The sequence below is a fragment of the Leucopleurus acutus genome (genome assembly GCF_964270905.1).
Source record: "Leucopleurus acutus genome assembly, chromosome: 11".
Lineage (NCBI taxonomy): Eukaryota > Metazoa > Chordata > Mammalia > Artiodactyla > Delphinidae > Leucopleurus > Leucopleurus acutus.
This window is the reverse complement of record NC_139152.1, coordinates 94,591,389-94,612,391: the sequence shown is the minus strand read 5'-3', so window position 1 is coordinate 94,612,391 and position 21,003 is coordinate 94,591,389. Positions and strand designations below refer to the sequence as shown.

The following is a 21,003-nucleotide window of genomic DNA, read 5'->3' as shown; positions in this document are numbered from 1 at the left end:
GAAGACATTGTTATTGTTTTATATTATCAATGTTCTTCATTGTTCTTTATTCCCTATTGCATCAGACCTCTGTCTGTGACCATCTTCCTCCTGCCTTTAGTCCCTCCGTTGGAATTTCCTTTAGGGAGGGTCTGCTAGCGTCGAAGTCTTAGTTTTTGTATTTGTAAATGTTATTTCCCCTCGTTCTGGAAAGACATTTTCACTGGGTACATAAATCTCGAAATAAAATTTCACGAAATTTCTCTCAGGGCTTTGGATATATCATTCTACTGCCTTCGGGCTGGCTTCCGTTGCTCCTGATGAAAAGTCAGTGTAAATCTATCTATCCTTTTTCTTTTTTCTCACCTGTACGCCCGACAGAGGCGTACAGGGGAACAGGAAGCTGTGGAAGGTTTTTAAGCACTAGGGTGACCCAGTTAGATGTGCATTTTAGAAAGCGGGCTCTGGCACTGTGGACACAGTCTCAGAGGGGATGGCAGTGAGAAGGTTGTTGCTGCGATCAAGAGAAAGGACAAGGGGTGTAGAGGGGAGGAAGTCAGAGAGGCAGGACTTGGGGTCCACGCAGGCAGGCGGTGGGAGCCGGCGGGGCACGGATGACTCGGGTTCCTCCTAGTAGGATGAATGGTGGCGCGGCAGAGAAGACAGGACGAGGTTGGAGTGAACGGGGAAAATGAGATGGTCCCGGACCTCAAGATCCATTCATCCCACAAACAGTCGAACACCTACTACATGCAGAGCGCCTAGCGCGTGTGACTGGGGACTTGGGCATCTGTCCCGCTGTGCACCTTAGACCTGCCACGGCCACACCTGCCGCCAAGTACTGCCTAGCCGGGGCCCTCGAGGCAGCGGCCGCGCGATCCGGACGTCTCAGCACGACCGCCTACAGACGGACGGACGGACGGAAGGATATACGTGGAGGCGCCTGCTCAGGGCTGGCAAACCACGTCGCTCCGGAGCCCGGATCTAGAGAGACCACTGTGCTGAGACGCCCGGACAGCTTGGGAAACCTCGGCCGTCCCCGCCCTCCTGCCGCCCAAGGGTCCGCGCCGCGACCCCGTCTATCCTTTGTGGGAGGTGAGGCAAATGGCCTCCCCGCTCTGCCCATGTTCTCATCTGCCCAACCGGGGCCATGCCGTTTCCGGCCCCTCAGAGTCACCGGGAGGACTTTAGGAAACACGTCTGTGTATTAAGATGTCGTCCCACCCCCGCGCCGACCGGCGCCGGCGCCAAATAAGTCCCGCGTGCTAGCGGATCCCGAGAGCCTCGCGCTACTGACGGCCCAGGCGGGGCGGAGCTCCAGAGGGGGCGGGACCAAGAGGGGGCGGAGCCGATGAAGGAGGGGCGTGACCTGCCCGGCAAGAGCCGAGCCCCCGCTCCGCCCCCGCCCCGCGCGCTCGCTCGCCGGCTCGCGCGCGCCGAGGAAAACGTTGCGCAGGTTCAAAAATGGAACGTCGGCGGCGTGAGGGAGCGCAAGGGGGTGTGCGCGCGTGCGCGTGCGCGTGCGCGCCCGGGCGAGGGTGACTGGGACCCCGCCGGCCCGAGCATCGCGCGCCGCTGCCGCGGCCCCGCAGCTCCGCCCCCGGCCCGGCCCGGCCCGGCCCCGGGCCCGCTCGCCCGCCGCCCCGCATGGAGCTGTCAGCCATCGGCGAGCAGGTGTTCGCCGTAGAGAGCATCCGGAAGAAGCGCGTGCGGAAGGTGAGGCTGCCCGGGGGCGGCTCCCAGGACCCCTGTGGAGTCCCCTCCTGTCCCCAGCACTGTCCCCTCCGCGCTGGAGGCGAGGGAGAGAGTGGAGCGGGGGTGGGGGGTGGGCAGGCAGCCCCGCGCTGCCGGACTCGTATCCCCAGCCCGTGCCTCAGTTTCCCCCACCACCTTGTAGAAAGAGTAGAATAAAAGTTGTCGCCCCAGGATGCTGGGGGCAGCTGAGTCCGCCAGAGCTAGAGGTTAGGATCGGACTGTAGGGATCCTGAACGGCATCCTTTCTCATCCTCCCCTCATGCTAAATATGGGGAGACTGAGGCCCGAGTTGAAGAAACGGCTTGCCTAGTGTGCTCGCGTCGGAGCTGGGTCTCGAACTCAGGACTCTGGACTCTTGGTGCCAAGTCCTTTGAAGTTGGAGGCGGAGCTTTGGAAAAGCGTCCTCCCGCCTCTTAAGTCTAACTGCTGGACTTCGATCCCCTCCACACCCCCACCTCCACGTCTCTCCCCCACTTCCAGTGCACACCCCTCTGTCTTCTCCTCCCCACCTCCCAGCCCCGCCCGGCCGGCTCAGTGGAGCCGCCTACGGCGCTGGGGCATCCTCAAAGCTCCTCCCCCTTGGCCTTCGCCTCCAAAACATACACCCTGCAATTTAAGGAGGCGTCTGTTCTGCTAGGTTCGGTCCCCGCGCCTCGGGCCTGGACTTTGGCCGTGCACATTTCCTGTGCACACGTCTGCAAAGTGTCTGGCCCCAGACTGGAGGTTGGAGATGGAACGCTTTGGGGAAAGTTCCTGTCCCGGCACTCACCACTATCCTTTTCCCTTATCGCCTCCCTGCAGCCCCATGGGAGGCTCTAGCGGCAGGGCTGGGAGGGGTCTTAGAGTTCACCTCCTCCCATTTGACGAAGGCACAAACTGAGGCCCTGGCTGGGGAAGTGACCTGGTCAAGGTCACACAGCAAGTTAGAGATGGGTGTAGAGCAGGAGCTCCAGTTGGCTGTTTGCCAGCTCATCTTTCAAGAGAGAAAACTCAGCCCCGGCATCTTGGGTGACATCTAAGGGTGACAGTCAAGGTGGGCCATGACCTTTTCTTCCCCAACTCCAATGGGGTTGAGCTCTGTCTTCACGTTGGGGCTGCCCCTCCTCCTCCCTTCCCTCAGGGTTTCCTCGATTTGAATTTGTTCCTCAAAGCTCAATGTTTTCCAGGCAGTGTAGCCTCAGCAGGTACAGTAATTACTCCCTTCTACATGGGGCCTGAGGGGTAGTGCCAGAGAGTGAGAAGCATCATTCCTTTCGCCATTCATTCAAAATATATTTATTGAGTATCTCTGTGCACCAGGCACCATTCTAAGCCCCTGGGAGGGAGCTCCTTCCCTCGTGGAGCTGCCATTTTGGCAGCCGAGACACACAGTGAAAGAGGAAATAAATATAGATGCTTTCCAAGGGGGCCGTGTGCCACACTGAAAGAGAACTACTGGAAGGCGGGAGGGAGGGTGTTGGGAAGGGTGGCCAGGGCAGGCCTCTCTGAGGAGGTGACATATCTTGGTCTTCAAGTTCCACTGTGGAGGGGTATCACCCATCAGATGGGGTTGGACTGGGAACTTTTAAAGGCCCCTGTCACCTTTGAGGAAGGGAGGAACCTGCCTCTGTTTTCTAACTACTGGAGGGGCGATCACCCTTTCTCAAGGTGGAGACTTTGTCAGCCTTCTCCGGGGTCCTGCCAGGTTCTTTTGACTTGAGAGTCAGTTGAGTCTTGGAGTCACTAGCCTGTCACCTCTGGCCCAGAGGCAGCCTCTCACAGGGAGGGGGCTGATGGGGCTAGAGCCATGTGGGACATGCCAGGGAGGAGTATTCTAGGACTTGGAGAGTCTTCTAATCGAAAAAGGAAGGAGAATTACGGTGTTAGCACCGGGAGACTGGACACTGGATCTTTGGCCACGCACGTCCCCACACGGTCTGTTTCCCCACACGTGACATGGGCTCCAAGCTTCTGCCACAGGAGCCCCAGAGGTGTCTGGGGCCCAGTGCACTCCTGTGTTCTAGTAGGGAGGACCGTCTGGGGGGGTCAGTTTGAGGATCTCTGGTTGATGGGGATCTTGTGGGGGGCGTCCCTGACAGTGTGTATGTGTTGAGGGACTTCTGTCTGCAGAGGGGATTGGGCCTTACTGTCGTGCAAGTGGTCGTAGGGGCATCTGTGTATCTCACCGTGTCTACTTCTTCTCTCTTTCTTCCCAGGGTAAAGTCGAATATCTGGTGAAGTGGAAAGGATGGCCCCCAAAGTAAGGCTTCTTTGTGTGTTTCTGTCTGCCTACCTGTACATCCTTCCATCCACCTTTTACCCTTTCTCCTGCCTCACTTTTCACTCCAGCTGCTCTAGTAATTGGCCAGCAGACCTTGATTAGTCATCCTCTTCTCTGGGCCTCAGTTTCCCCTCTGCCAGCTGAGGGGCTTGGAGCACATGAGGGTGAAGGTGGGCCCCAGCTTCTCTTCTCATGGGCCCCATTCAGTGTTGCACTCCACCTTCTGGTGGGACCCTCTGCTCCCCTGCTTCTGGCCTTTCCCGGCACCTAGGAGGTGAAGGCCCATCATCTTGGCTTCAGAGATGGCTGCCTGCAAGGTGGAGGGGCACTCAAGCTGCAGCAAGTACAGTGCCGGGTGGGGGTTTGTGTGGTTGGGCAAGACAAGTCTAGCCAGTGGGGCACGAGTCCTCAGTGCCATATAGCTAGGGACAGAGCCCGCCTTTGGCCAGCACTCTCCAGTCTACAGAGCAGGCTCCTGTACAGCCTTGTGAGGCAGCTGTGGTCCTGATCTCTAAAGATGAGGAAACAGGCTCAGAGAAGGTAAGCAGCTTGCCTTAGGTCACACAGCAAGTGGAGGCAGAGTTGAGAGTTGAACTGGGCCTCTCCATCTTCAGGTATCTCTGCTGTGCCTCCTCCATCTCCCAGTTGCGGGGCCAGGGAGCTGGGTCTAGGACCTCTCCCAGTTGCCCCACCTCTCCGCTGAGGCCCAATCAGGAACCTTCTCACCAACCAATCACCTCCCAGCAGGGAGTTGTTGGGGGAGGGGAGGGAAGGAGCAGGTCGTGGGGCCTCCCCATTGGTCTGTGGGTGCCCCACCTCCCAGCCCTGCCTCCTAGAGACTGACTCCTGGAATCCCCCTCTGTCCAGAGCCCCTGCTGTCTGTGCCAGGGGCTTTCTGCTGTGCTGGTGTTGGGGGCTGACCTGGTATTTGGGTCCTGGGAGTGTCTTGGACACGCGGTGGTGAGAAACAGCAGAGAGGAAGACCGGCCATGCTGCCTCAGCTTCTCTCTCTGCAAAATGGGTTCAGTAGTCCAGGCCCTGCTCTCTTCTCACAGGCTCCTTCACTTTGTGGGGTGAAAGGCCTGGGGGTGTGTTCAGGGTGGCCTGCAGGCATCGTGATGATTAGGGTTGGTGGCTGGTTAACCAGATAATGCATTCATCCATTCCTGCTGCCCCTTGCCAAACCCCTGGGACTGAAGGATAATCCCCTCCTCCACTGGGCAGACGAAGGTGGGCTTCTGGTCTGGGTGAAGGGGCTGGTAAGAGGAGGTGGAAAGCTAGAAAAGGAACATGTTCAAGGTGGGCATACTCCCTGGGTACTCACTCCCCTCTTAGCTTCCGCGCCAGAAGGCATTGCGTCCCAGTGGGACACCAGCCTGTTGGCCTTCAAGGCACCGTTGGCTAGTTTTCCTGCTCTGTAGACTCCCTTCTCTAAACAGAGGTTTTTATCTATTTAAAGTTCCTTCCCCCACTTTTATTAATCCTGAATGAATACGTCTGCCCATCAGAGCTTCAGTCAGGGGAAGGACCTGGCATTCCAAGAGCAGTCCCTCCATGGTTCTCCTGGCCTGTGCCCCCGAACCTGGGGCCCACTTGTTTCCTAACATGCTGAGACCACCAGATGGGCCCTCATGACTGCTTTTTGTGACACTCCCCGCTCCAAGGGAGTCCTGGAAGCCCTGTTTGGCCAGATGACCTGGGGCATTTCTGGCTCCCCTATACTTTGATCCTGGGTTCTTGGCCTGGCTCACAGCCAGACAGCTGGGAGCCCTTTAGCAAGTCCCCAACATGGCAGGACCTCTGCTTCCATCTCCAGATTGGAATAAATCCTCCAGCACAACAGTGTTGTGAGGATTAGATGATGGATATAGGGTACCTGATGCATGCTTAGCCCAGACCAAGCACTTAGTGAACGTTTGCTATTAATAGTAAGTTACACAGCTCAGGCTTCTAGGTCTCCCCTCAGCCGGGCGAGGGGTCTGGGGGCGTCTGCTCCTCACAGGAGCCCAAAGTAGCCTTAGCAATCATTGAGATCAGTCCTCTCATTTTTCAAATGGGGAAACTGAGGCCCAGAGAGGGGAGTTACATACAGTAATATAACTGCCAACCTGGTGCAGCATGGTGCCCACTTTATGTCATCCACTGTGCCACCCCGCTTCACTTGGGGGAAAACAGGTTCAGTCACAGGGAGAATCAGGAGAACCAGGGCTCCTTTGTAACCCACTTGGTCTTCAGTCTCTCCTCCTCAGGGGGCTTTGCTTGAGGAAGAGGCTGAGAAAGTGGATGGGGAGCAGGTAGCTGGGCAGGCTGCCCGCTGCAGGCCTGGGAGCCTTGGCTAGGGCAGGGCAGTGATAGCCTGGGTGGGAGGGGAGTCAGATTCTCCTGCTCCCCAGCACCCTCCGCCCCCTGGGCAGGGAGGCTCATGTTAATAACAGAAGCCATGATTTAAACGGACACTCACTCTGTGCCAGGCCCCTGTTAAACCTTTGGGTGCTTTGCCTCTTTTCTCTCCCCAACAGCAGACAAATGACTGCCCTTCCTCCCCAGCAGATGGGGTAGAGGAGCTATCTTGCTTGTTCTGGAAGGAACAGCAAATGGCACAGGGAGGGGCTGGGGGCACAGGGCAGAGGATGTTAAATAATCAGCTACATGCTGTCAGCACCACAGAGATGCTCACATGCCCCACTCTCATCTCAGCCTGCCCAGGACCCTGCTGCTCCTCTTTGGAAACGCTTTCCTTCCCTCCGTTCTTACCCACTTGTGAATGCTACGCCATTTGTGGGGAGGACCGCCTCCATAGAGCTTCAGTAGTGATATTGTCGGTGTATCAGGGTACAGCAATAACCAAGCTGCCTATCAGTAAGCCCCTATTAAGATCAGGCATTGGCCCCTGTAATTGCCTAACGGCAACCCATCGTACAGATGGGGAGACAGAAACCCTCAGCAGAGGCGTCCTTGCCCCAGGTCATAAAGGTGGGAGGATTTGAATTATGGGCACCTCCATTTCCCCACCTGTAAAATGGGGCCCTAGCCTCATGGAGCCCTGTGGAAGGCTGCCTGAGACAAGAAAGGGTTCGTAACAGTGCCAGACGCAGAGGAGGCTCTTCTTTCTCCTCCAAGGCCAGGTTGAGTAGTGGCAGCACAGAGTCCTCGGTTTGGCCCTGGCAGGTGTGTGTTTGCGCTCTCCAGGCTTTTGATATATATTGATTTAATAAATGCTTGTTTGCTTTTATTATGTACCACACTGCTCTAAGTGCTTTATGTGGCTTAACACATCTAATCGTCACATCACCCCTAAAAGACAGGGACTATTGGTAGGTCCGCTTCACGGATGAGAAAACGGAGGCCCGAGCAGCGGAGTCACTTGCTCACCGCCGCCTTCGGGAGTCCGCTGCGCTGCTTCTCATTTGGGCGAATCTAAATCGGAGTCGGGGGCTGGGGCGGGCCTGGCTTTGCAGGGCGCCCCGCCCCCGGCACGGCGGGAGCCTACGCGGCGGGGCCCAGGAGGGGCGGCCGAGAGCCTGTTTACCCCGGCTCCGGTGGCGGGCGTGGGGGGTGGGGCGGGGCGGCGGGGCGGCGGTCACGTGGTCGTGTTTACCTCGGAGCCGGTGCGCGCCGTCCCCGCCCCCGCCCCCGCCCCGCCCCCCATCAGTAGGCCGGGTAATCTGCGCGCACGCTCCCGCGCTGCGTGCGTGCGTGTGCACGCGCGGCTGCCCGACTCTGGGGGTCGGGGCGCGCGGCGCTGCGATGTGGATGGAGCCTGCTGTCCGCCGTGCTTGGTTCCCGCCCAGCCGGCGGCCCGGAGACCTAGACCCCGAAGTCTCAGGCCGCGGGCCTCGCCGGCTGCGCCCTCCTGTGCCCGGCTGTTCGCAAAGCGTGTTTGCCCTCGCTGTGGTCTCTGGCTTCCCACGCTGCGGAGGGCCGCTGATGGCCTCCTGTTTAGGAGGGCCGGGGTGTCCGAGAGGGTGAGGCGCCTGTGCAACGCCCCGCCCGCCTTTCCGCAGCACCGAAAGGGGCCAGGCCTCCAGCTGCCAAGTCTCTCCCTTTCTGTGCACCCGCTGTGTGCCAAGCCCCGGGTCAGACACTGAAGACGTGGCCAATCAGACTGTGCCCCTCTCCTATGGACGTTACAGCCCGGTGAGGGGCCATTTACCTCGACATGTGAGAGAGCCAAAGGGAGAGGGTGGCCAAGATTCAACTGAGTTCTGACCACAGATTGGCCACTTCCTGGCCCGGTGATCTTGGCAAGATGCTTAACCTCTCTGCCCCAGTTTCTTCATTTGTAACATCTGTAACCTACCTCGTAAGGGTGTTACAAGGAATGGATGCGTCCTTGCAGTAGTCTGCTCTGGCACCTTGCTGTTGTGGTGGTGGTGGTGGTGATTCTTAAGATGAGGAAACTGAACTACAGAGAAGGTTAGGGACTTGCCAGTAACCACAGAGCAGTTGCATCAACAAAAAGTGGGCAGGGCAGTGGGGAAGTGGGCAGGGCAGAGAGGACTAGAGCACTGAAGAGAAACATCCACAGCTAGAGAAAAAGGGAGGGCCAGGCAGAGGACACTGGAGGAACACAAAATTCCCCCTCTCTTCTTACTAGTTAAAGTCGAGGAAATTCAACCTTTGTTTGGGGGAGGGGAGGAAGGTTTGAAGTCTCTGCCAGCTTCTGGTTGCTTTCAGTTTGGGCTTTACCCAAACTATAAAAAAAAATCTCAGTTTCACTTTCAGCATTTCTCCAGGGTGAGCAAAATTCTTCAGTGCCTTCTGCAGCCATTCCCAGAACACCTGGGGGCTGGGGGCTGGGCTGGGCACTCTGGCGAGGCGTTACAACCTGCCAGCCAGGACACCAGCTTGATTCGCCAATAAGGATGATTCACCAATAAGGATGGCAGGTGCCCAGTGCGATAATAGGGCCCTGGAGAGCAGCTGAGGGGAGGGTTCATTCTGCTGGGAGTAGGACAGCTAGGAGAGGATGTCAGGAAAAGCTACAAGGACCTGATTCTTAAAGGATGAGGAGTTCACTGGAGGAAGGGGGCCCTCCAGGAGGAGAGCACAGCGCGTGCAAAGGAAAGGAGCTGTGGCGGTGCCTGCTCAGGCTGGGCGTGCGGCACTCTGGGCATGGACCTTCACTGCTGAGTCCACGGGGCCCGACACGAAGTAAGTGTGCAGAAGTGTCAGTGAAAGAAAGGAAAGAAGGGTTCTGTCCTTGGGCAGCTTGTTGTTTAAATATTGATTGGACTACTTTTAGGTTTCACAGTAACCAGGATGGTTGAAGATGAAGGTTTAAACTTGGCTGGTAGAAGGCAGCAGGGGCAGGGGCTCTGCCTGGCCTCTCTCTGCCTCGCAATACCTCCCTAATACCTACTCACCTCCCTCTTTTATTTATTTATTTTTTGGCTGTGCCACGTGGCTTGTGGGATCTTAGTTCCCCAGCCAGGAATTGAACCCAGGCCCTTGGCAGTGAAAACTTGGCGTCCTAACCACTGGGCCACCAGGAAATTCCCTCACCTCCCTCCTTATCCCGCTGTCCTGGGTGCAGTCTTGGCCAGAATCACAGTCCATTGCTTTGGTTTTGTTTATATACGCCCAGGTACATACATCTACATATATATGTGTTTTTATGATTATATGTGTATTTGTATGCATGCATATATATACACCCATACATATATATATATATATTTTTTTTAAACAGTTATCAGGACTTGGATTGTTTTTTAATGATTTTTTTTCTTTTTTTTTTAATAAATTTATTTATTTTTGGCTGCGTTGGGTTTTTGTTGCTGGGCGCGGACTTTCTCTAGTTGCAGCAAGCGGGGGCTACTCTTCGTTGCGGTGCATGGGCTTCTCATTGTGGTGGCTTCTCTTGTTGCGGAGCGCAGGCTCTAGGCACGCGGGCTTCAGTAGTTGTGGCACGTGGGCTCAGTAGTTGCGGCTCAAGAGCTCAGGCTCAGTAGTTGTGGCGCATGGGCTTAGTTGCTCCGCCGCATGCGGGATCTTCCCGGACCAGGGCTCGAACCCGTGTCCCCTGCATTGGCAGACGGATTCTTAACCACTGCGCCACCAGGGAATCCCCATATATATGTTTTTATATTAAAATTTTTTAATGTATTAGCATCTGTTTATGATGAGTCATCCTGGTTTTTCCACTTATGGAAGTCATAAAGAGTTTGCTTTTAAAATAAAATGTTTTTAAAAAGCAAGCTAATTTTTTTTGTACATAAATTTATTTATTTATTTATTTTTGGCTGCATTGGGTCTTCGTTGCCGCGCGCGGGCTTTCTCTAGTTGTGGCGAGCAGGGGCTGCTCTTCGTTGCGGTGCGCGGGCTTCTCATTGCGGTGGCTTCTCTTGTTGCGGAGCATGGGCTCTAGGCACGCGGGCTTCAGTAGTTGTGGCACTCGGGCTCAGTAGTTGTGCCTTGCGGGCTCTAGAGCGCAGGTCCAATAGTTGTGGCGCACGGGCTTAGTTGCTCAGCAGCATGTGGGATCTTCCTGGACCAGGGCTCGAACCCGTGTCCCCTGCATTAGCAGGCAGATTCTTAACCACTGCACCACCAGGGAATTCCCAAGTGAGCTAATTTAAAGGCAGATAAATAAGTAAAAGTAAATAATCGTGCGGGTGGAAGGAGGATGGCTGAACTCTGGAAATGCCCAGTTCTGTCCCAGCAGGGAATGCTGTCTGGCCTGAGAGTGGTGGAAGGTCCCTCGTGGAAAGACCTAGGGGCCTGCTGTAGGACACTGTACCATTCAGTCACTGAACATTTACCAAGTTCCTGCTGTGTGCCAGGCCCCACCTGAGAAGGGAACTTCAGACCTGGCCTTGATGGTACAGATGTGTTCCAAGGAGGAGGACGGAGCAGCTCAGCCTGGGCAGAGGGCCCACTGGGGCTGGGGCATCAGGGGGGCCAGGGATGGTGACAGTAATAAGCACAGAGCACTTCCTGTGCACCAGGCGCTGCTCTAAACACTTAGATACGTGAACATGTTTAATCAGCACAAGAGACCTTTACAGATGGGGAAATCAGCATAGAGACAATGAATAAATTGTTTAAAGTTGTACAGCTAGCCAGGGCAGAGCTGGGGTTTGAACCCAGGCAGTCTGGCTCCAGAGCCACAGCTCTTCACCACATGCTCTTGACTCTCATAGGAAGGGAATCAGGGGACATATGGGGCCTGCCCTCTTCACCTGAAGTGAACATGGGGATCTAGTTCGGAGTTGGACGCGATCACTTATAGGGTGGTGTGATCAGCGCTCAGAATGAGGGGAGTTCCGGTGTCATGCAAGCCCCCAGGAGGCCTCCGACCTACCCTGGTAGCCAGGGACAGTTCATGGGATTAGGCGACAGTTAACACTGGATCAGGAAGGGGCAAAGTCCTGCAGGCAAGTGGGCCTGGTGGAGCGGCTGCGGCCTCTGAATGGGGGGTGGTGGGGTAGGGGGCAGGTCAGCTCTGACCCCTTGTCTCTCTCCCCAGGTACAGCACGTGGGAACCGGAGGAGCACATCCTGGACCCCCGCCTGGTCATGGCCTATGAGGAGAAGTAAGGGGCTCAGCCTGCCAGGGGGCTGGGTGGACGGCAGGCGCTGAGGTTTCACAGGCAGCTGCTGCTGGCTTGGCTCCGAACACTGGCCACTGGGGGCAGGGGTCTGGCAGGGACTGCCGGGTCTCGTCCGCAGCTGGGGGCAGGTGCTGGGCACCAGGTCCCAGGGCAGCTGAGGGCCCTGTCCCTTTCCGGCTGTGGGTGATGTCAGCCACTCCGCTAACAACCCCAGGCCTCTGTCTCTCTGCTGTTGTAGGCCACCCCCAACAGCACCTGCCCCGATTTCCCCAGAAGGCAGGGCTTTCAATTGCCGTGAAGAAGGTGAAAATGGGCGTAGAGATGCCATGCGTGCGAGGGGCAGCAGTATTAATCATGCCCAGTGATGGGCCAGAGGGAGGTTCCCCCCTACAGATGCTCCACCATGTTTGATGAAGCTCTCAAGAAAGGCCAGGGGAGGAAGTGTGGCTTTGGAGCCAGGACAGCTGGGTTCCGGTCCCTCCTGCTTGGCTACCTCCTAGCTGGGAGGCCGTGGGCAAAGCTGCCCCCAGGTCTCAGACTGCCGCGTCTGCCAGTGCCCTGCTGCAAGTGCTCTTCCAAGGGTTGCTTAGTGATTGGCAGCTCGTCCCATGGGCCATGACGGCACACCTTAGCGGGGAGCTTCTGCGAAAAATGTTGTTTCTCCTGGTGGGAGGGCCTTTTGAGCATAACCTAGCCATTCCCTTCTGCTGCATGAGCCCCAGCGTTATTGGCCTCCCTGCCGGCAGGCTGCCCAGTCTTTCTGCCTCTCCCCAACCCATCCACCCTGTACAGTGCGGGACCGTTTTATAAAATCATTTTTATTTGGTTCCTTTTAGCAACTGCCTGAGACAGGGATGAGGGTCTCATCTGACAGATGAGGAGACCGAGGCTCTGAAGAGCTAAGGGGCTTGTCCAGGGTCCTCGCAGCTGGGAGGCAGCCCAAGTAGGACTTAACCTGGGTGGGGCTCCTGAGTCCCAGTGATGCCGTTCCTCTGCCCCTCCTCGCCCCCTGCTGACCGCTTCTCCCACAGGAGGTCTCCCGCTGCTGATTCAAAGGAAACGTTCCCACTGCTCTTTCCTTTAAAAATCACAGTGTTCCTGTCCCACAGCTTCTTTCTGGTTCCCGAGTGCTGGTGGGGCCTTGATCCAAAAGGGTTGTGACACTGAGAGAGCCCTGTGGAATGTCCTGGATTGTGGTAAGGAGAGCATTGGGCAGGTGTCAGAGGCCTGGATCAAATCCTGGCTCTTCCACTCACCAGCTGTGAGGTGCTGCACAGGACCTTTTTCCTCTCTCAGCTTCTCTGTCTGTGAAATGGGGAGAACAGTGCTGACCTCAAGGGCTCTCATGGGGAGGAAAGGCTTGTGAAAGCACTCCGCAAACCATTAGGTGTGGGCACACACGGGCAAATGTCTTCCTGATGGTAATTAGGGGTCAGCTAGTTCATTCTTTCATTTGTTCAACAAATCTTTATTGAGGTCCTACTGTGTGCCAGGCACTGTTCCAGGGACTGGGGCACAGCAAGGAACAAAACCAACAAACATCCCTGCCCTCGTGGGGCTTACATTCCAGTGTGGAGTCCTACAGTGAAAAGTACACCAGTAAATGTATAGATGCCGACGTGCTGACTGCTGCACAGACAGGGTCAGGACGGGGCCGCTGCTTTCAGTGGGATGGTTAGGTGGTGGCATTTGACCAGAGACCTGAGCTAAGTGAGGGAAGGACCCCAGTAGGTATTTTAGAGAAGGCCATCCAGGTGAAGAGCACCCAAGAAAGTGATGCAGAGGCCCTGGGCTGAGGAACTGCATGGAGGCAAGCGTGGCTCCGAGTGTGGCCAGCTGGAGTGGTGTGAGCTGGGCAGGGGTGGGGCGTCTGGGGGAGGGGCAGGGGCAGGGGCAGCTGAAGGGGTGGGCGTGCAGCTCAGGGAGGGCCCCGTGAGTCCTGGTAGAGGATTCGGATGTTGCTTTCAATGAGTCAGAAAAGTCCGTAGTTAAGGAACAAATGAGGAGCTTGGGGATTTCTACAGACCCACCGTGTGATTTGACTTCCTCTTTCTCTCTGGGTCTTGGTGAGAAGGAGGTGGAAGCGGGGTGACGACCATTTTAACACCTGCTTTGCAGGGTTTTTAAGAAACTCAGAAGGAGTCGGGCCAGGGGGCTCTAATGGGGAGTCCCTGCATCCCAGGAGGGGCCAGTGGGGCACTGAGGGCTTGTGGGACCACGATCCCCACAGCCCTGGACACTGATGGGCCCTGGGTAGGTAAGGACTGGACAGAATGGAAGCTCCCTGCACCCCCCCCGCCCCCCCACTCCCACGGTTGCAGGGCAGGAGCAGGGGTGCTACAGATGGGAAGCCAGGTCATGTGGCCTGGGCTGCAGGCCTGATCTCGCCAGGCCTGGAGCCCAGAGCTCAGCATCTTCACTAGTGGCAGAAGTTGTCAGAATTGTGGCATCAGGCAAATGGCTTAACCTCTCTGTGCTTTAGCTATAAAATGATAGAAAATGTGCCTCCCTCATAGGGTGGCTGTGAGAGTTAAAGCATTGAGAGCAGTGCCTTGTACAAAGTGTGCAGGACATAATAATAAAAATAATAATAAATAACACTTATATAATAAAGCCATATTATTCTTATTCTTTTCCCTCAGGCCCTTTCCTTTTTCCCTCTCTCTACTTCCTCCTTCCCTTCCTCTTTATTTTTTTCTTCCCTCTCTCTTCCTCTTTATTATTTTAGTCTTTCTACCCCCCACTTTGAGAAATGCCGGGCACCTCTCTTGCTCCTCCCAGGGGCCCCGGGGACCAGCTGAGAAGGGAAGCTCTTTCTCCAGACTAGAAAACTGAGGGCCAGAGAGGGAAAGTGACCAGCCAAGGTCTCCTGTGGGTCAGGTAGAGCTGAGCCTGGAACAGGGTGTCCTGGCGCCCAGCACCAGGCTCTGAGTTAAGGTTCGCACCCTCCAGGGCTTGGGAGGCCTGGCTTGGTGTGGGTATCCCACGCCCTGGGTGCTTCTCTCGAATGCTGGTTCTAGGGCCCCACGGCAGACCTGCCGAAGCTGACTCCGTGGGGAGGGAGGGAGAGCCCTCCCCCCAGTGTCCCTGGAGTCTGATGTCTGGAAGGGGGTGGCAGCCACTGCCTCGAGGAGGGACCAACAGTGGAAACAGGCTCCACGGATGCACTGGCTTAGCTTGGCTCAGACTGAGAGACTGGACCAAGGCCACAGACGGCATGAGTGGAATGAAGTGAAACAGAATGAAACGACTTTGAATTGTCCCATCACTTCCAGCACATTGTTGGCGTCTTTGGGGTGTTGTCTGGTGTGTTGTGTGTGGCTCTGTCTGCGTCCTCAGGTTGTGCCTTGTGTGTTTGTGATGGGAGGAAGGCATCCGGCAGAGAGTCTGGCATCTACTGGGGACTGAACGCAGGCTAGTTTTTCTCCCCTTCCCCAACCAGATGATACAGACAAATGGGGGCCTGTCCTCCCCACCAGGTTCGTGGAGATGCCAGACTGGGGGGAGGTCTGGGCAGAACTTCGCTTGCGAAAGGACTCGTGGCCATTCTCATCAGTCCCCCTGGGGCATTCAAGGCAAATTGAATTAACAGGTTTCTGTAGATGTCTCCTAAGCGTGGAAACTGGAACTACATTGTTTTGGGGGCTGTTCCCAGTGCATGTAGAGAAGAGGTCTGGCATGACCCTGGGGCCGTGAAGACCCACATATTTTTGGAGATGTCCCCCGAGTCCCACCTCTAGCAATTGGGACCAGTCGCTGTGCCCTCACCTTTAGTCAGGTGGGAAGATGCAGCCCTGGGAGTTGAACACACGACCCCATTGTTATGGTCTAAAGTGAGGAGCCCTACCCCAGGATTAGGGGGTGGCCTGTGGAGGGTGTCCCCCTCCCCCATAGACAGCAGAGAGCTGGGTGGAGCGGATGCCTTACTTTCCCTTAAATGTCAACAGTGTTTCCTTTTGTTCTGCCATCTGCTTTGCACCCCAGGGAGGAGAGAGACCGAGCATCGGGGTATAGGAAGAGAGGTCCGAAACCCAAGCGGCTTCTGCTGCAGGTAACCCCACCAGCTCTGGTGCCCGCCCACAGGGCCCCCTTGCTCCTCCCACCAGCCCCTGCCCATCCGTGCATTTGCACTGGATAGTTCTGCGGAACCACTAACCCTCCTCGGCTCCACCCAGGACACTGTGGGGTGGGGCGGGGCACTTAGTGGGTAAGTTTCAATGGGAGGAGTTGGGAAAAGTCAGAATGTGGGGCTGGTGCCCCTGGAAGACACCGTGGGTGGAAGGTACTGTGGAGGGAGGGAGGGTGGGTGTATGGCTTACGGGATCCTAGAATTCTGAAAGCTTAGAATCTTGATGCTCCAAGTCCCCAAAATACAAAATTGTAGTAGTTGAGAATCTTAGAAGCATAAACTTTAGAAGAGGGAACAGGGGCGTCTGGAATTTTAGAATCCAAGAAAAGGAGATTCATAGAATTCTGGAACCATAGCCTTGGAATGGTCTAGAAATGTATCATTTTTTAAATTATTTAAAAAAATTTTTTTAATTTACTTTTTATTATTATTATTTTTTTAGCTGCGTTGGGTGTTGGTTGCTGCACGCAGGCTTTCTCTAGTTGCGGCGAGTGGGGGCTACTCTTCGTTGCGTTGCGCGGACTTCTCATCGCGGTGGCTTCTCTTGTTGCGGAGCATGGGCTCTAGGCGCGCGGGCTTCAGTAGTTGCAGCGCACGGGCTCAGTAGCTGTGGCTTGGGGGCTCTAGAGCACAGGATCAGTAGTTGTGGTGCACAGGCTTAGTTGCTCCGCGGCATGTGGGATCTTCCCGGACCAGGGCTCAAACCCATGTCTCCTGCATTGGCAGGCGGATTCTTAACCACTGTGCCACCAGAGAATTCCCTAGAAATGTGTCATTTTGAGTGAGAAGAAGCCCTCTGCCACAAGACTGGCAGCCCGTGTTACCCAGGTCTTGGGGACACTTTGCTACTTTCACTGGTTCGCACTGAAAAGAGGATGGAGTCTGAAGTGATGTAGTTATGTGATTTGAGGCAAATCTCTGAGCTTGAGTTTTCTTATCTGTAAAATCGGGATGATAAGAATACCTGCTGTCCTTAATTTAATAAGGCCCACCCGGGAATTTGAAGCCAAAAAATAAGGCTTCTTGGTCCACGTGCAGTGTGAGCCATGTCCAACCTCCTGTCCATTCCATCGAGAGTCACACAGCTGGATTAAAACCCAGATCTGAGTCCTGGTGCTCCTGGACCCGTTAGTAGCTGTAATTCTCTCATGGTGAGGTAGAGAAGGACAGAACTGTATGAGAGTTACGAGGCCTGTGATGGTGTATGAGCCAGGCTGAAGGGGTGGGTTTTGATAAAGCTGCATATGGGATAAGCCCTCTTAGCACTGCAGTATCTTCACAGTCTCCTCCCAGTTCAACTCTCCTCCCATCACCATGACAACCTGCGCCCCATGCTGAGTGATGGGGATTAGCTGGTGGGACTGAGGAATGGAACTTGCACATGTGATCTCTGCCCCCAACTGGAGATGTTTGACCTACAGTTCCTATCTGCTGGCCTCACTCTCTTCCTGGGAACTCTTGGCCTCTGGTGACAGGTAGCAGGAGAAGCTACTGTCCCAGAGTGATCCAGGCCCCCCCAACATCTTAGCACCAAGGATTTTTCTTGGGTTTGTATAAATTTCCCCCAAAAGTCAGTAAGACAAATGCACAAATTATAAAACTTCAGTCTTTGAATGGCAGAAGAATGTGCCCTCCAGCCCATTTAAGCAAGAAGGAGGCAGGGCAGCAGATGTCTGGACCCAGCCAGGGCCCCCCTGCGGCTCAGAGCCCAGGAGAGTCCAGGGGGAATCGAGGGGTGTCTGCAGGCTGCTGGCAGACCTTCCTGTGGCTGGGTGACATGGTGCACCCCGGTGCCATGTGTACCCCTGGTTAACTTTTCCCAGGAAGCTTCAGAGCCCCGTGCCTCACACCATTTCCCTAGCGAGCTGGCCGTTTCAGCTTTTGGGGGTCCTTTAGAAGCAAAGATTCCTCCCCTGTAATGAAGAATAACTCCTTAATTTATCTGCCTCATAAATGCAGGTGTGTTTTTTGTTGGTCAGTTTTCACCTTGTACCGCTTGTGTGCCTCCGCCATGGACCAAAGGAACGTGCCCCGAGGCCCCGTCCCGGAGCCACTTACAGGGCCCTGGGAGGCGAGGCCGCACTGTGAGGCCTCTTGGCTAGCTGGGCCAGGTCCCAGGGCTGGGGCTGGTCAGGGGGAGCGCTCTGGGCTGGGGTGAGGGGCGGGATGCCGGCTGGCTCTGAGCCCTGAAACACGGGGAAGAGGACCCCGGGCGGGAGGGCCGGCACGAGCAAAGGCGCGGCAGTGGGTGGGAGGGCAGGGCTGATCCGCCGTGCCCTGGCTTGCCCCCGCAGCGGCTGTACAGCATGGACCTGCGGAGCTCCCACAAGGCCAAGGGCAAGGAGAAGCTCTGCTTCTCCCTGACGCGCCCACTCGGCAGCGGGAGCCCCGAGGGGGTGGTCAAGGCGGGGGCACCCGAGCTGGTGGACAAGGGCCCCTTGGTGCCCACCCTGCCCTTCCCGCTCCGCAAGCCCCGCAAGGCCCACAAGTACCTGCGGCTCTCACGCAAGAAGTTCCCGCCCCGCGGGCCCAACCTGGAGAGTCACAGCCATCGACGGGAGCTCTTCCTGCAGGAGTCAGCGGCCCCGGACGTCCTGCAGGCGGCCAGCGAGTGGGAGCCTGCTGAGCAGCCCCCTGAAGAGGAGGGTAAGGCGGCCCAGCCCCGAGGCTCAGACCCAGGGACCCTCAGAGCTGGAAGGGTCCCTTTAGTCCTCAGGTCCAGCTGGTCCAGTGCCCAGAGAGGGCCTGGGTGCTCCTGAGGCCACAGAGCCTGCAGGGACCCTGGCACCAAGCCCAGAGCTCTTTCCGTGGTCCCACTCGGGAAGAGTTCGTGTCCAGCCAGGGAAGGTACATGTAGTGACGTCTTCCTGTGTGTCCAGCCTTGAACTAGGCCCTGACCTGGCTGGAGACTCAGAAGAAAATCAGTTGTTGGGGGTGGGGTGGGAGGTGGTCGACAAGCTGCCACCCACGCCCACCTTCCCCACCTTGTTGCCAACGCTGTCCCCCGTCTGTCTGTGTGTCTTTGTCCCGTGGCTGCAGCAGACGCAGATCTGGCCGAGGGGCCCCCCTCCTGGACACCCACGCTCCCCTCAAGTGAAGTGACAGTGACCGATATCACCGCCAACTCCATCACCGTCACCTTCCGCGAGGCCCAGGCAGCTGAGGGCTTCTTCCGAGACCGCAGCGGGAAGTTCTGAATCACCATTTTTACTCTTCTTCAACTGTTTTCTTTTGGGCTTGGGGTGGGGACTTCCAGAAATGGGGAGGGGTTGGGGTGGGTAATTATTTTATTTAAAGAAACATTGATGAGGAGAAGGGGGGAAGATCCCAACACTCTCCCACCGCCCCGCCCCTTTCTCTGCGCGGACGTTTACAGGGCGGCCTTGGGTCTGTGTCAGGGCTGGGCCTGGGGAGGCCTGGCACTGCTCTGTCACTTGGGGTACCATCTCCAGGGTAGGATGGAGACAGGACCAGCCTCCCCCGGACACCTCCATCACCATTCTTCTCTAGAGAGACAGCAGCTGGTCCCCAGGACTAAAGGAGGATGGGAAGGCCTGAACCCTCCCCTTAAGCAGCCCACCCCAGCCTTTCTGGTTGGTTTCCCCTTTGCCTTTTTGTGTGTGTGTGTTTGGGGAGGGGTCTTTATTTTTAACTTTCCACTCCAGCTTTGCGGGGGGATATGGAGGCTGGCTTTGACCAGAAGTGATTGGGTCACAGAGCTAAGGGGCTGGGAAGGGTTTGAGATTGCTGGGCACGTCCCACCCCTTCAGAAAGGTCTCTCCTTTCCCCTGGGGGCAGCTGACAGCTAAGCCCCTTCCGCTGAGAGCTACCCGCCCCAGCTCCATCGCTGAGAGCTACCCGCCCCAGCTCCATCGCCTGGCCCGTGCAAACTGCTCACTTGCACACCCAGCCCCGCAGGTGTGTGCACACGGCCCCTCGCGCCCTCATGACTGCATGCGCCGGTCCGCAGACGTGTGCAGTGGGTCTTGCAAGCCTCCTGACCGGGTGGACGGGGCGGGGTGGTGGGGGGAGTGATTCACAGCACAGAAGAGCTTGCTGTAGGCAGCCCCGCTCATCCCACCTTGCACAGCACTTCGCCTGACAGGACCTATCCGAGTCAGCGTGGATAGCTGTCAGTGGAGGGCAAGGCTCCGGCCAGGGGGCAGCTGGATGGCCTCCGACGCTCCAGGCGTGCGGATGAAGTCTTGTGGTGTCACCTGGGTAGCCACGGGCGTGCAAGCGTGTACATGTGTGCTGTGCACCGGCGCGAGCTCTGAGGCACTTGTGCCCTGTCCCCCCACCCCCGGGGCTCCTGTTCTCTCTGACTCAGGTGACTTTCCAGCCCTTCTGTCTCCCCTCTTTTTCTGCCCTCCCCTTCAACTCAGCCAACCAGACATGGGCGTGGGTGGTCAGGGAGGGAGGAAGCGTCCCACCACCTTCTCAGGGCAGCCCTCGACTCCTGACACCCTTCCTCCTTCCATTCTGGGTCTCCCCCGCATCCACCCTCAGTGCTGCAGCTGGGACTAACCTTGTTTCTCTGCGGCGGGACCTCTGCCATGTCTTCCTGTGGTCGGGCTGTAGTGGGTGATGGGTCAGGCTGTGCACGAGCCCCCCACCCTGGCAGGGGCCTGTGTCTGCCAGAAGAGGGGCGCTCTGTTTCTGGTTTGCACAGACGTGCCCTGTGGACTAGTGGCTCCCCTGGCAGGAAGGAGTGACTTCTCCCCTATCCTGGTCCTGCAGGGGAGAAAAAGCCAGATTGGGGGTGGGCCCCAGGGGAGCAAGTGAAAGGCTGGCCCCCTCGCCTCTCCCCATTGTCAGACCAGGCACTCAGGTCCCTCCCCCGGGGCTGTCTCCATGCTCTGCTGTGTCCTGAGGAAGTGGGCAGAATCCTGCTGAGGCTCGACTAGGGCAGTTCTTCCCCCAGACTCTTCTTCCCAAGTTCCCAAACCAAAGACAGCCTGCACCCCATTTTTGTTTGGGGTGCCTTGCTGGCAAGATCCCAGATCCCTGAGTGTCTGTCTCCCCTTCCTCCTTAATCCTTCGTTGTCCAGGGTCAATTCAGTGCTTCCATTGGGGGATGGCTTCCTCCCCCCCACCCCATGACTTGATTCACCCCCAGGCTAGGGGGTTGTGTCTAGGGGAGTCTGGGGGTGGACCAGGGAACGAAGGGGCAGTGGGGAACCTCCCCAGCTGCGGGACCCTGGGGAGGGGAAGGGCAGCCTGAGTGGGAAGCTGTCCCAGATCAGGGGCTCCCGGCGAGGGGAGGGTGGTGGGCAGGGGTGTCGCGCTGACGGAAAGCTGTGGGCCCTGGCTTGGGACTCGGCT

The 21,003-nt window shown here is 56.8% G+C and overlaps 1 protein-coding gene across 2 annotated transcripts; it reads left to right on the top strand.

The window, feature by feature from the left end:
* Window positions 1-1,448: 1,448 nt before the first annotated feature.
* On the top strand, window positions 1,449-19,520 carry CBX7 (chromobox 7). Of its 2 annotated transcripts, none has more exons than XM_082850348.1 (6): window positions 1,449-1,695; window positions 3,930-3,973; window positions 11,466-11,531; window positions 15,534-15,600; window positions 18,252-18,324; window positions 18,718-19,520. In XM_082850348.1, the coding sequence occupies exons 1-6, from the start codon at window positions 1,627-1,629 to the stop codon at window positions 18,873-18,875; spliced, it is 477 nt and encodes a 158-aa protein (XP_082706474.1). In that variant the 5' UTR covers window positions 1,449-1,626; the 3' UTR covers window positions 18,876-19,520. The 2 variants fall into 2 exon arrangements, with proteins under 2 accessions (XP_082706474.1, XP_082706473.1); XM_082850347.1 differs by having other exon boundaries at window positions 17,973-18,324.
* The last annotated feature ends 1,483 nt before the right edge of the window (window positions 19,521-21,003 follow it).